The sequence below is a fragment of the Physella acuta genome, unplaced genomic scaffold (genome assembly GCF_028476545.2).
Source record: "Physella acuta isolate Inbredline_101_S28 unplaced genomic scaffold, ASM2847654v3 ptg000116l, whole genome shotgun sequence".
In the NCBI taxonomy this organism is placed as follows: Eukaryota; Metazoa; Mollusca; class Gastropoda; family Physidae; genus Physella; species Physella acuta.
The window spans coordinates 411,433-426,874 of record NW_026731636.1 but is presented as its reverse complement, the minus strand read 5'-3'; the positions used below and the strand labels follow the sequence as shown (position 1 = coordinate 426,874).

The window sequence follows — 15,442 nt, the reverse complement described above, 5'->3', positions numbered from 1 at the left end:
TTTTTATCAGTTTTGGCAAAATTGTCAAATTAAAAAACACAGCGTTTGTACATTTATTGCATAAATACAAAATATAATACATGATAATTAATAGTCAACAGTGTATCAGTTTCATCATGAGACAAATGCCTTTTTAAAAAAAATACAATACAAATAAACAAGTCGTGTTTTTTAAATATTCATTTTTATTCATTTGCTAAAACAAAAATACAATACAAAAAATAAATCGTGTTTTCCTAATGTTTTGGTGTGTTTCGGTTGTTAGAATAAAATACGCTCAACTGGAGGTAAACAAGCAACGGAGATTAAAATACGCTAAAATGGAGTTTTACCCGGTTTAAATCAATCAAAAGATTTGATTTAGTCATTTGAATGTAATAAAATGTTTACAAGGCATGCTAGTCTTAACACCAACAGTTTAATGACGGGAATAGTTCCGCCATTTTGTTTGTTTACATTGTGTAGACAAGGGGAGAGAACTAACAGTTACATCAGTGTATCCACTCCCCACTATAATTTCCTTCAGAGTTTGATCCACTGTGGGGATGTTGATACCACAACCTGTCATATCCCAGCCTGTAGACACACGCTCCACTGGAGCCTGGACATGTACATGTTGTGTACCAGTACCTGGTGTACCTGCCAACCCTCTCACGTTTGTGTGTCCATTGTCCTACAGAGACCTGTTTAGGACAGCCATGAGGATGTGACACTATAACGGTCAACTTGTCCACATCTAAAAATCTCTCGTATTTGTCCCCTACTTTCTTACATAGAACATCAAAGCGCCGATACATCTTGTCCAGTTCATCAACCAACTCTAAGTCACATGTCACATAACTCAACCAACACACGTCTCTCTTAATGTCTGCCCCACACACCTTCCAGCCATCAAGACTGACCACTGGACTTTTATTGTCATCAAAACCTAAAACACACCTGGTCTGTCTCGCCTCACTGTCATCAAACACCACATGTGTGGCTGTCAACACATTAACCTCCCCCCACACTTTGCTGGATGCGGCAGAGACTTGACACTTGGCACAACGACAAGTTCTGTCACTCTCTGTGTACTTGTACACACCACACACCCTCCCCGTCCCTAACCTCATCACGTGACTTCCTCTGTCCTTATAACATGGATATGGAACTTGAGTGCCTGGGTAAAACGCTGGTCTCTCTAGACTTGTGAATTTAGTCTTTACCTGGACAGTTATGGCTGCCAATGTTTTGATTGTCTCAGACACAAGCTCGTCGGCATGGTAACGTGAGGGGAGACAATTTGCGTTGAAATCTTTAAGAGGTATAAAACCTTTGTGACCTGGATTCTTCTTACAGCCAGTAACATGTTTGTGTAGATCAGCTTCTCCTCCATAGCACATCTCAGCTTCATGATTTCCTGCAGGAATAGAGGAAACAAATTATTTAAACAGCCTAAAAATTTAAACACTGATATAAAAGTATGCACCTATTATTATTTTGATTAGCTATACTATGTTTACACTAACACTAGATTTAGCAATCTGATATAGATATAAATTAAACTTTTACTATCTCCTTCATCTAATGAACTATAAAATTACTAATAGTAAAGTCATCTAAATGTTATCACTTGCACAGATTTATAATTGTTGAGACTAGAGTTGTCATATGTTTGTCATATCTTACCTGGATGAAAGACACCTGTTTGGTCACTTTTGGAAACTTTACTTGGCCTCTCACAGCTTGGCACATCTAAAATAAAACAATAAGAAAATAAAACATACATTACTTTATAATTACAGTGACAAAAAAATGTGGCATTACTGAGATAAAATCTTATAGCTTGATTGATACCCTCTCAAAGTTCTTTGTCAGATATATAATAATTGGATATTTAGCATTTACTTTTACACTTATAGACTTATAGATAACACATGTAGGTTATTAAGGAACAGATTTTTAAATCATCTGTACTTTTTAAAGTGCCATAATAGTTTTTAATATAACAAAATAAAGTTACTTAACGATTTGGTTAAAAGAATGATTTATCATGTATCTGGCTCTACCTTCAGGTGTACTTGATGGATGCAATTTTCCTTTTCTCACTTTGTTTGGGGTTTTCATGGTCTGTTTTACTGTAGATATGATTATAGATCATTAATGTAACATAGTAACTAGGTTTTATAAGTGCACTAATAAAAAATGTAAACAACTAAGAATTTGTAGAATTAACTTTACATCTGCATATAAACGTTTCTCTAGTATTAGAAGCATATAGTGACTTAAAATAGATTTGTTTCTTCTAAGTACTGAAAAAACACATAAAATTTATACAACATATAAAAAAAACATGATAATTTTTTGGCTATAAACATAGCACCTATGGTAATCAGCTTACTATTTATTTGATATTAGCTTCTGGTAAACATGTTAATAATTTTAATTAAATGTAATTTCCAAATATTTATTTTTCTGAAGAATGAGTTATATTGGAAAATAATACCTTAAAATTGCAGCTTACATAATAAATTAACTGATTAATTTTGATACAAATGTTGGGATATGTCACTCACAAGTGTCCGCTAAACCTTGGAAAAAAAAGAATCTGATTATTTTGATGAATAAAGTTAGATCATTGTTTAATTTTCAAAAGATAATTTATTTTCTCAATAGGCAGAAGTGTTAACCTAGAACAAATATTTCAATTGATTCTCAGCTAATCAATATTCAGTTTAATTGCACTGTTTTGTAAACAATATAGTCTTTATATCCATATAAGCTTGTTGGCTGTTAATTTTCCTCTGCTTTGTTTTATAAATATATAAAGTATTTTATTGAAACATTGGACATAGCATCTACACTAAGTTTGCAGAAACTGTAACTTATTCAAACAAGTATTATACACAATGTGATTACTTAATAGCTTCCAATTAGTTTAGAATATCCCCATGCCCAAAAGTTCAGATGAAGTTAAAACACATTTCAAATAAAAATATTTATCCGAAGAAACTTGTTCGGTAGTAATTACAGCAAATAAGTTACCTAATTAGCCTGGATCTTTAATGAGTTTAATAAAAATCAGTTGTAACATTTAACTTTGAACTATTAGTAACAGAAAAATAGAATAGAGCATTTGTATGCAATAACAGTTGTCACATAAAAATGGTTAGTATTTCATATTTATTCTCAGGCCTAAATACAATGAATGAAGATTAACTTTTGAAAGAGAATCAATTTGTCCTTCAATATCCATATTTTTTGTAGATCTACTTTTGAATAGCATAGTTAACTGTTGAAACAAAAAGTGTACACAGAAATTGAAAATACACCTCTATAAATCCTTAATGATGTTTATACTTAGGCTAAAATACTACACCGTAAAATGACCTATTATTACCAAACATTTGTTTTAGGATTCATACTGAATACTTTAAAACTTTAAAAATGATACACCTACTATTAATTGTTACAGATTAATATACTTAAATTTACTTTGTTCCATGTTTAGAATGCATTATTTTTATTGTATAATTATTGCATGAATTCTGCATCTTAATTTTAACCTGCACTCTTTGCAGTGTTTCTTCCAGACTTTTTTCTCCGGGGGGGGGCACTTGAAATCTTCGGGGGGGGGGGGGCGGTAAATTTTCTTCGGGGGGGCGGACACTGTTAAAAGTATATATTTTCTATATAAATTATATAAATTTCATTTCGTTCGGGGGGGCGGTAAAAAATTTTCGGGGGGGCTTCGCCCCCCCGAAGAGATGCCTGGAAGAAACTCTGACTCTTTGATATGACAGAAGTTCTAAATTGAATTCAGTTCTGGAAGTTGTATTGATCTAGAATTAGATCTAGATCCAATGTAGACTAGATTTCTATACCCAGTTTAATACTAGAATCTAGATGTAGATCTATATCATTAGATGATTAGAATAAATATAGAATAGATTTTCAATATATCTAGTAATCTATTATCTTGTCCAGATCTAGATTATCATATATTATTATACTACATAGTTAATAGGCCTATAGATCCAGGCATCTCTTCGGGGGGGGGGGGGGAATTTTTACTGCCCGCCCCCCCCCCCCCCCCCCCCCCCCGAACGAAATGAAATTTATATAATTTATATAGAAAATATATACTTTTAACAGTGTCCGCCCCCCCCCCCCCCCCCGAAGAAAGTTTACCGCCCCCCCCCCCCCGGAGATTTCAAGTGCCCTCCCCGGAGAAAAAAGTCTGGAAGAAACACTGTCTACGACTACTGATATAGATTCTATCAACCTAATTGATCTAGATCTAGATCTAGATCTACTTAAGTAAAGTACTACTTTTAACTTGTCTTAACGTCTTAAGTATCTAGATTAGTAGATATATTTTTTTATATACTCACTCTGTAGCTATAATTCTAGATCTAGTCTAGAAATCTAGATCTAGACTAGCTAGATCAAGAAACCAGATGAGCTAGATGTAGATGTGGGCCTAGATCTAGAAAACTGAAAAGTAAAATCTAGATCTAGATCTAGAAATCTAGATCTAGATTCTAGATCTAGACTCTAGTACTAGATATCTAGATTCTAGGTCTAGATTCTAGATCTAAATCTAAATCTAGATCTAGATCTAGATCTAGATCTAGATTATTCTAGATCTAGAAAAATCTAGATCTAGAATCTAGATTCTTCTTTAATTCTAGATCTAACTAAACTAGATATTTAAAATCATAAATGTATTTGGGCCGGGTGTGAGGAAATTGCGAGACGCGAAAAGCGAAATGGCGAGGCGGGAAAATGCGAGAAGGGTGCGAAAATGGCTCGAAAACGGTCGGTCACGTGACTTTTTGTCTCGCATTTTACCACAACCCGATACTTACGCTGGGTGGTGTTGAAATGCGAAGATTTCTGCGAAACATTTACCGCACCCGATTTTCAGTGTTATTTGGTCCAGACTTCAAAGACGTTTCGTTTACATTGTTAAAACTTCCGATTTTTCCGTCGATAGACATACTGATGATGTGTCGACTTAGAATACCACCTTGTTCGAAACCGACGGAAATACCGCCGGCGATAGATCAACTTCTGTCTTTTGTGTGGAACGCCGAGGCCGCCTGATTTACCGTCTTTGAAGATCACCGTGCCCGGATCCGCTGCCGCCGCAAACATATTTTCTATTGTTGCATAGAAATTTTGTATTATAGCCGCCGCCTACGATTTTTTCCTAGTGTTTTTTATGCCATATAAATATAAGCACAAGGAAATGCCTACATCATTTGGATACAAGTATTCTGGAGGTAAGAACTACTTACTGTGTGTTTTCTCTTCCAATGTTCCTTTACACTAATTTATATTAGATTTTATATCACGGTTGTGACTTTTCCGAATTTTCCCATAAATGTTATATTAATATTTATTAATTAATTGTAAATATATATAAAAAATGTATTATTTATTATTTCCATAAACAAGTCAGAAAAATAACCTCAAATTAAGTATGCGATTACTGCCCTATGTGAAGGTGAGGACTAGATTAACCCTCCCTTATGTGTTGCTTATTCCTAAGCTTTTATGAATTCTCAATGCCCCAGTTTTTTCTCTTACTTGCTGTTTGGGGGGAAAAATAAAAGTGACGTCACCGATATTATCAGTTGCTCGTTCTATGTCGTAAGCTATGGGCCTACTTCAAATATTTTAAAACCAATTTGAACTTATCTGAATTTTTTGGTTTTCGTGGTGGTGTTATTTGGGTCTTCCATAAATGACGTAACACTCATATGGGTGGAGAGAGGAGGGGGGTCTGTAATTTTATGACAATGTGTGAAGAGGGGGAGGAGGGGGTTTAGACGTTGTGAAGTCACACTATAAAAAAGATGACATAGTGGAAAGAATTAGAAAGAATTTACAACAAGAAGCAGTTTTAGTTACTGCACCATTAGGGAAGGACTGTTGGCCGCTCAACTGTTGCCGAAAGGGCACAATTCGTGATTGACAATGAACTGATAAGTTTAAATACTAAACTTGGTGTATTCACCATTCAAGGGTCAACAGACCCCAGGGTCGTCACCCTTTTTCCAAGGGAAACATGCTCCTGTCCGGCCGTCGGTAACTGCTATCAAATCGTGGCGGCCAGACAGGCAGTTGGATTATCGGCAGTTAGCAACAAGAAATCAATAAATCTAACACAACTAAGAAGAGCTGCAAGGAAGCGACAAGATAAAACTTCAGGACGTAAACGTCCACGCCCCGCTGACGTAGATCCGGCTGATGACCACAATGAACAAGACATTGCCAAAATTACAGAAATGATAAAAAATACAAATTATAAAAAAAAAGAAAACAGATGTTGTGCGTGCGGATGATGATGATGAGAACATGGGTGCCAGTGTTGTGTGTGGGATGAACGAGGAAGCCAACTGTGATGAGAATGTGACATGTTGTGAATGTGGATTGGAAGAAGTGGCAAAAGAAAAATGTATAAATGGGAGTCTAACAGTGGCGTAGGCAGGGGGGGGGGCGTTAGGGGGGTCATAACCCCCCATAGACCCCTCGGTATATATAAAAATCGAAAGTTTGAGGGGGGGTGCAAATCGAAAGTTTGAGGGGGGGGGGGGTGCAAATCAAAAGTTTGAGGGGGGGGGGGGGTGCAAATCGAAAGTTTGTCCCCGGGTAAAAATTGGAACACCCCCCCTTGAGACGATCCTGGCTACGCCACTGAAGTCTAATGAACTGGGTTGGGTGTACTATGTGTGAAAGATAATGTCACGAGGTGTGTTTGAGTAGTGCTAGGACTGTTTCAGAAGATTTTGTTTGTAAATTTTGTTTGTAATTAAAATTACTTAATAAAAAAAACAAATTGCACTTTTTAGAATTGTTTATACTTTTACACTTTTTGCAAGAACAAAAATCCATAAATACATGTTGCAGAATATCTCTCCTGCTGACAAGATTATACCACGCGATGACAGTAGCACTGCAACGATGTTAGGATTTTGATATAGATAGATCTAGATATAGATCGATCGATCTATCTTCTTAGTATCTATCTATCTATATAATAAAATCTAGATAAAAATTAACAACATACAACACTCGTGTGTATAGCTAAATGCTTGTTTATTTTAAAACATGAAAAAAAAAACTTTTTTTTTCGCAAATGGTGTCTCGCTATTTACCCTTGATTCCGCAGGTATGTCTCGCATTATCTTCTCGCATTTTCCCGCCTCGCCATTTCGCTTTTCGCGTCTCGCAATTTCCAAACACCCATTTGGGCCCAATAAATTTATACAATTATTTACATGGTTACCAATCTGATCAGTAGAATCTATTACTGAGATAAGACTGTAAGATCTGCTATGAATTTTATTTTGAAGTCGGACTAACCCGAGAGTTGAAAGCCGCAGGTTAAAGTAGGCAAAATCGTATTTTTCTTGAAATATTTGACATATGACTTTTTGATTGAAATATAAACTACATTCATTTTTGAATAAGAATATCAAACAATATTTCAAAGATAACAATCAAATATATTTTAAATTAATTTTTAATAGGGTCACTTTTGTTTACTTTTGCTCTTTAAAAAGGCCTAAATTTAAAATCCCAACAATTTCCTAACTAATTATCCGATTTTAAAATTTTTTTCGGTTGTTTTATGCTATTTAGCTCTACCACTGTACAAGTTTTTAAAACTACTATTTTCGTTGTTAACATGGATTTCATTGGTTGTTGCAGCCTAAAATATTTAGTTTATTTGAATTTCAACCAATCAGAAGCTTTCTTACAAAATCGTTTGGCAGCCATTTTGTTTACAAATTTCACATGTGCTTTCCTGTTGACTGGATATCTTGATACAGTTAGCACATAATTTTGTGTTGTTTTGATCTTGTGTTAGTCTATAAATCAAGCTAAGCATTTAAAAAATGGGCATAAAGGCTAAACAACGTAATGATCGTCCAAAGAAGAGAAAATTTCACGGTAATATATATTTTAGAAAGTTAAAGTTCGATGCTGATGGTGATAAGGAAAATGAAAGTAGCTCTGTCACAGAGTCTGTGATTGAAGATGTTCAGGATAATATTGATAATGAAAGTAGCCATGGGGATGCTGATCAGATAAGTACAAATACATCTTTTATGAAATTAAACTCAAGTGTAAATATTGAAAATTCTTACTCTGATAGCAAAATAGGTTACAGGTTATTTCAACTTATTTGATCTCCAAAATTTAGTCAACTTTATGACAGTATTTCCATGTCCCTCCTGTGAGGAGCATTGTGGTTTAGATTTAACTGAAAGTAATTGTGGGGTAAAACTCCATTTTAGCGTATTACAAATAATTTACACTTATGATAAAAATCCACTTTTTTATTTTCCTATTGCTGCTGGATCATTTTTGACCTAGATTTAATCCTGAAACAGACTATAGGTGCGCTTTATACGACACGCTCCAGATTTGAATCAGTCAGTTTACTCTAGTTAAAAAAAAATAATTCATGAAATGAAGGGTTAATCTCCGTTGCTTGTTTACCTCCAGTTGAGCTTATTTTATTATATCAACTGAAATACACCAAAACATTAGGAAAACACGATTTATTTTTTGTATTGTATTTTTGTTTTAGCAAATGAATAAAAATGAATATTTAAAAAACACGACTTGTTTATTTGTATTGTATTTTTTTAAAAAAAGGCATTTGTCTCATGATGAAACTGATACACTGTCTGTTAATTATTCTGTATTATATTTTTGTATTTATGCAATAAATGTACAAACTCTGTGTTTTTTAATTTGACAATTTTGCCAAAACTGATAAAAATATTTTTACTATAGAGTTGTATATTATTTAAATTCATAGTAAATCTACCACCCTTCCCAATATTTTGATATATGTATCAAGTATGATTTTTTGTATGAGTAAATTTCTGACTTTAAAAAAAAATGATGTGGGGGTCGTCCATAAATGACGTCATACTCGTAAGGGAGAGAGGGGGGGGGGGGTCCGCAATTTTGTGACGGTGGGTGATGAGGGGGAGGGGGTGAGGTTTCAGATGGTGTGACGTCACTTTTTTGCATTATAAAAAAGCAATGTTAGAAAAACGAGTTTAAGCCGTTATTTTGCGTTTTAGAAAACGGTTTTAATAAATTGTAATAGGAGTTGATCAAAATGCTCTATGTTGACAGAGTTCTGACAAGATTTTGGAAAAATATCGATGTTTTAAGAAAAATTCAAAAGAAATTTTGAGGGGGGTGGTTGTAGGCTGAGGTGTGGCGTCATTTTATGGGGGGGGGGTGTGGGTCCTGACTTTTTGTGATGACGTGTAACGGAGGGGGGTGGTAAAAATCGTACAAAAAAGCGTGTCGTCACAAAAAGCAAGACCCCCCCCCCCCCAAATGACGTAGCACCATCTGAACCCCTCCTCCCTCCCCAAACGAGTGTGACGTCATTTATGGACGACCTCTAACATTATTTTTTTTTAAATGACAACGTGAGTTGTCACACATTCTCTAACACTCCAAGCCATCCCTCACCAAATTCCACTCCCCCGGCCCACTTTCGGTAGCATTATTAGGGGTCATCCATAAATGACGTCACGCTTTTTTTGACGATTTTTCCTCCCCCCTCCCCTCCTTGACACTTCGTCATAAAAACCCATACACCCCCCCCCCCTAAAATAACGTCACACCTCAGCCTCTGTCAAAATAGAGTATTTTAATCAACTCCTATTACAATTTATTAAAACAGTTTTCTAAAACGCAAAATAACGTCTAGAATTTGCTTTCTAACATTGCTTTTTTATAATGCAAAAGTGTGACGTCGCACCATCTGAACCCCCCCCCCCCCCTCATCACACACCGTCACAAAATTACGGGTCCCCCTCCCCCTCCTTCCCCCCCTACAGTGTGACGTAATTTATGGACGACCCAATTATGCCTTTTAATACTTTTATTCTGTTAGTTGAAATTGGAACACTTATTTGTACAAAGTGTGGATCTCTATTTTCGCAACCAACAAACAAAGCATTTCAGTCAGTCTCTTTGTTGTTTTTATTCATTTGTTAAAACAAAAATACAAAACAAATAAATAAGTCGTGTTTTTTTAATATTCATTTTTGAAAAACAACAATACAATACAAATTATATATTCAATTCGTGTTTTCCTAATGTTTTGGTGTGTTTCGGTTGTTATAATAAAATACGCTCAACTGGAGGTAAACAAGCAACGGATATTAAAATACGCTAAAATGGAGTTTTACCTAATTGTGGATTGTCCTGCAAAGTTTCCTTTTCTTGTATAAAATGTAAGGAAACATTTACTTTAAACAGTTCTAATGAGAATATTAACTTAAGATTTCAGTTATCAATGTACACAATCGGTTGCCACTATGAGCAAGGTAAGAAGTTATTAGATCTAGGTAATATGAATATGCCCCCTCCTGTTAGTGTAACTCGCAGCAATCATTTTAAAAGTAGGATACATAATGCTACAGCAATAGTTGCTAACACTGTACAAGAAGAAGCAGCATTAGAGCTTAGAAGCTCTCAATTGTCTGAAGATGTCACAGTATCTTGTGATGGCACTTGGCAGAGACGCGGCTTTGTATCTAAAAATGGAGTATCCACTGTCTTGACTGTCAATCCTAAAGGTCCTCCTAAAGTTATTGATACTTTTACAAGTAGCAACTACTGTGATAAGTGTTCCAAGAGCAAGAAGAAGCTTTCCCCTGAACAGTTCTTGATATGGAAAGAAAAGCATGCAGAAGATTGTGAGCAAAATCATGTTGGAACCGCAGGAGCGATGGAGCCGCAAGGAATTCTTAAAATATTTCAACGGTCACAGGAAAAGTATGGATTAAATTATGTAGGTTATCTAGGGGATAGTGATTCCAAAAGTTATAAAACTGTTGCTGATGCAGACCCAGAAATTTATACAGGTAAGAGTATCACTAAGTATGAATGTTGCGGACATGTCCAAAAGCGTATGGGGCGTAGATTGATGGACAAGGTAAGTGAATGCAAAGGAAAACTTTATAAAGAGAATGGAAAGCAATATAAAGGTATAGGAGGAGCAGGTAGGCTCACACAGCCAGCAATCAAGAGAATACAGGGTCATTATGGTCGTGCTATTAGAAAAAATGCAGGTAACATTGTTGCAATGAAAAAGGCTGTATGGGCTATTTGGAAACATAGGACAGGTGTACATGATGATTGTGGACAGTGGTGTATTGGACATAAGGACTTAGATAAAGCAAATAAGAATAAGCTTCCTAAATTTGTAACAGATGACATTAAACCAATATTTGAGATCCTCTCATCCAATGCTTTATTAGAGAAGTGTTTGCACGGCGGTACACAGAATGCGAACGAATCTTTTCACAATTTAATTTGGAAGAGGTGTCCAAAGACAGTCTTTGTAGGAAAAAAGAGGTTGGAAATAGCTGTACATGATGCTACTATTGTTTATAATCAAGGGGAGTTGGGTCGCAGAGAAGTTTTTAAACTTTTAGGCTTAGATTGTGGTTTTTATGCCGAGGCGTCATTTCGAGCTTCGGATAAAAAGAGAATTATGTCTTCATTAAGTGTCCAACAAAACCAGAATAGTATGCCCAAGAGCACAAAAACTAGAGTAACTAATGCAGATGATCACATAGATGATATATATATATACCTGGGGGGTTTTTAGGTTCAATTTAGTAATCAGAATTTGTTAAATCTTTCAGTTTTTCTTGATTTTCTCAAAATATGAATTTTTGGTATATTTTTGGCACCGATGTCAAGATTATTCAAAAACTATTTAAGCTTTAGCTATCAACCTTTCAGACGTTGTTCCTCTCCCAAGTGTGCACCAAACAAGCTATTTTTTGCATTTAGCTATTAGAGTTTAAAAGTTATGACTTGTGAACTTATCCCTATCCCTACTACTTTTTTGAAAAATTATAGTCACATGGGTAAAAATTCATTAAAAAAAAAGTTTTTATTGGTTTTAAATAATTATAATTCAGATTGTCTATTTTAAGTTAAGCTTCAAGGCTTGATAATTTTTTTTTTTTTATCTTAAGTAGAACTTAAATCATCTTGACATTACTAACAATAACGTTTTGGGTGATTTTAGCCCATTTTGACCATAAAACATGATTTTTTTTCCAGAATTATAGTCCAAGGTGGGTTTATTAATGTTTTTTATCAATACAGTACCTATCCAAACATATATAAACACATTTGAATTAATTTATGTGCATTTTTAAATTTGGGGGTTTAACCTGCACAAATCGGGCGACCAAGGAAGTGAGAACGTCTGCTACAAATGATTGCTCGTTTTTATAAATATTATAGTATCGATAAAAAGACACGAACACACTCCGGAAACTATTTATCAAGTTATATATAACTACTCAAATTTTGATTGCAAATTAGTTTGATCTGCTAAATAAATGCTAGATATAAAAATTATCTAGAATCTACATAACTTTAATTATTTTTAGTTATTAATTTTGCATAAACTATTACTACGGTTATTGATGCTAGTACTCGATTTCTTTTTGGGTGTCGATACCGCAAGTTTTAATTGCCACATTTTAAATCTGTTGACAATTATGTGTTGTATCCAATTTTATGTTAACCAGTGTCTCTACTATTAATTATGGAATTAATGTTAAATCTAATTGCTTCGTTTATGGGTTCATAAGCTGTTTAATCTGTACCTCGGAGCTATAATATTTTGTTGCAACTATTTTATAAAGGCTAAATATTTTAATAATTATTTATGTATTATAGTTGAATGTTGTATCATCCCTTCTGGCATATGCATCATCAATACTCAAAACTAGAAAACATTAATTAAGGTTATGATGAACGTTATTTGTTTTTCAGAAAGAACACTGTTTCTTTTAAGCACATCTTCGGGGGGGGGGGGATGGTTATGGGGTGGGGGTGTAAAGCTTCCTTATCAGGCAAGTCTCTCTCCACCCCCCTCCCTTTAACTTCCTTGTAAAGAATGTAGGCCAATTAAAACGGCGAAAATACTACATCCCTCTACACTATGATATGAGCCTACATGCGAGGTGGTCACGTGGTTAAAGTACAAATATTCACTAACAAGTAACGTCTCATACTAAAACTTTACCACTTAGATCAGAGATACTGGTAAAACTGGCCGTACATTTCAACGCCATTACTTTCGCTATCAGTAAGTCTGTTGCAAATTCAGTGATGACCACATAATTGTGTCAAGTCCTACCCCTTCAATGGTCGCATATAAGCTGCTGAATAAAGTACAATAACACTACAAGACACCCACTTCCCCTGCTGAATGAAGTACAATAACACTACAAGACACCCACTTCCCCTGCTGAATAAAGTACAATAACACAACAAGACACACACTACCCCTGCTGAATGAAGTACAATAACACAACAAGACACACACTTCCCCTGCTGAATGAAGTACAATAACACAACAAGACACCCACTTCCCCTGCTGAATGAAGTACAATAACACAACAAGACACACACTTCCCCTGCTGAATGAAGTACGATAACACAACAAGACACCCACTTCCCCTGCTGAATGAAGTACAATAACACTACAAGACACACACTTCCCCTGCTGAATGAAGTACAATAACACAACAAGACACCCACTTCCCCTGCTGAATGAAGTACAATAACACTACAAGACACCCACTTCCCCTGCTGAATGAAGTACAATAACACAACAAGACACCCACTTCCCCTGCTGAATGAAGTACAATAACACTACAAGACACCCACTGCCCCTGCTGAATGAAGTACAATAACACAACAAGACACCCACTTCCCCTGCTGAATGAAGTACAATAACACTACAAGACACCCACTTCCCCTGCTGAATGAAGTACAATAACACAACAAGACACCCACTTCCCCTGCTGAATGAAGTACAATAACACTACAAGACACCCACTGCCCCTGCTGAATGAAGTACAATAACACAACAAGACACCAACTTCCCCTGCTGAATGAAGTACAATAACACTACAAGACACACACTTCCCCTCCAAGGACAGATAACGGGGAGGGGACGGGTGGTGACGTGTTGTGCTATTCTACCGCAGCCGTTCACCTTCGACACTCTATGGGACGGGAACTGAGCAGTGTTTCTTCCAGACTTTTTTATCCGGGGGGATAAATGAAATTTATATAATTTATATAGAAAAAATATACTTTTAACAAAGTTCGCCCCCCCCCCCACCCGAAGAAAAACTACCGCCCCCCCCCCCCCCCCCCCCGAAAATTTCAAGTGCCCCGGAGGAAAAAGTCTGGAAGAAGCACTGGTCTTAACGTGACTTAATATAGATTAACCACTTAGAAAATAACTGTTCTTAATTTCTTTAATTTGGTTTCAGTTGTGATTTTAATACAATGATCCCAATTAATACAGCTATAAATATAGACCTTTATTATAAAGAATTATAAAGTAAGACATCAACAACAAACTTAAACTCTACCTTCAGCTGCGAATAAAAATGTTTTCAAAATGGCCGTCCCGTCAGGTACTACGAAATTCTATTTATAACCTATGAAATGTCCCGGGTTTCTGATTTTCCCGCTATTGCTTGTGTATGGGAATGTGGTGTGTGTGTGTGTGTGCGTGTTTGGGAGAGTAAGAGTGTGTCCACGTTGGCAAGTATCGCTGTATAACTTCTTCGCATATTGATATCAAAGTTTGGGCATTAAAATATCATATTGTACGAAAAAATAGTTACAACATTTTTAGTCCTCTATTTAAGGCTATCCACGTGTTAGACCTTCCAATCACCTTTAGTATTTTAACCCCATGCAATCAAAGAAATGTTTAATTAACCACACATGACACACTGTCCTAGGTGATGCTAAATGTCTTAAATTTGTTTATCTAGAAAAATTATCATTTTTCTCGTGTTTGCCAGCAATCGCACATACGCAGCTTTAGGTGTATGTCTTACGAAAGTAGGATGTATTTTCTGACCCCTTAACATTTAGGGGCTTTTGTAAGGTATTTTAAAGAAACGCTTGTAATTGTCGCAAGTTATTTGAGGCAATCAGCTGATATGTCTTGAACTAATCACCCACAACTCACGTGTTTTCGTAAATGTCCAAACATATCTTCTAAAATGATCAGTGTAGCCAAATATTTTCTTAAACTAATTACTCATTTACACACACACACACACATATATATATATATATATATATATATATATATATATATATATATATATATATATATATATATATATATATATAAATAAGTAAAAATAACTTCAATTTCTGTCACATAAGGCTTAGTGAGTGAGGGGGAGAGGGATTTGATTTCTGTCACAATAAGTGGCAGAGAGTGAGAAAAATAAAGTTCAGAAAATACGTTGTTGCATTTTTGCAGTTTTTAAATTAATATTCTATACTTAATATTTCAGACATGCACCTGTCTATTTTACGCGATAATCATGATTCAATAGTT

At 35.4% G+C, this 15,442-nt stretch overlaps 1 protein-coding gene across 11 annotated transcripts in view; it reads right to left on the bottom strand.

Moving 5' to 3' along the window:
* LOC131934713 (uncharacterized) overlaps positions 1-15,442 on the bottom strand; it is a 105,334-nt gene that overhangs the window by 52,845 nt on the left and 37,047 nt on the right. For 8 of the 11 annotated variants that reach the window (XM_059290817.1, XM_059290811.1, XM_059290816.1 and 5 more), the window contains one exon: positions 81-1,399. In XM_059290817.1, coding sequence (XP_059146800.1) covers positions 492-1,399 — 908 coding nt within the window. In that variant the 3' untranslated portion in view covers positions 81-491. Of the gene's footprint in view, positions 1-80; positions 1,400-1,668; positions 1,735-2,007; positions 2,379-2,485; positions 2,571-14,450; positions 14,474-15,442 lie in introns of those variants that run through there. The other 3 variants (XM_059290814.1, XM_059290818.1, XM_059290808.1) reach the window with 3 other exon arrangements.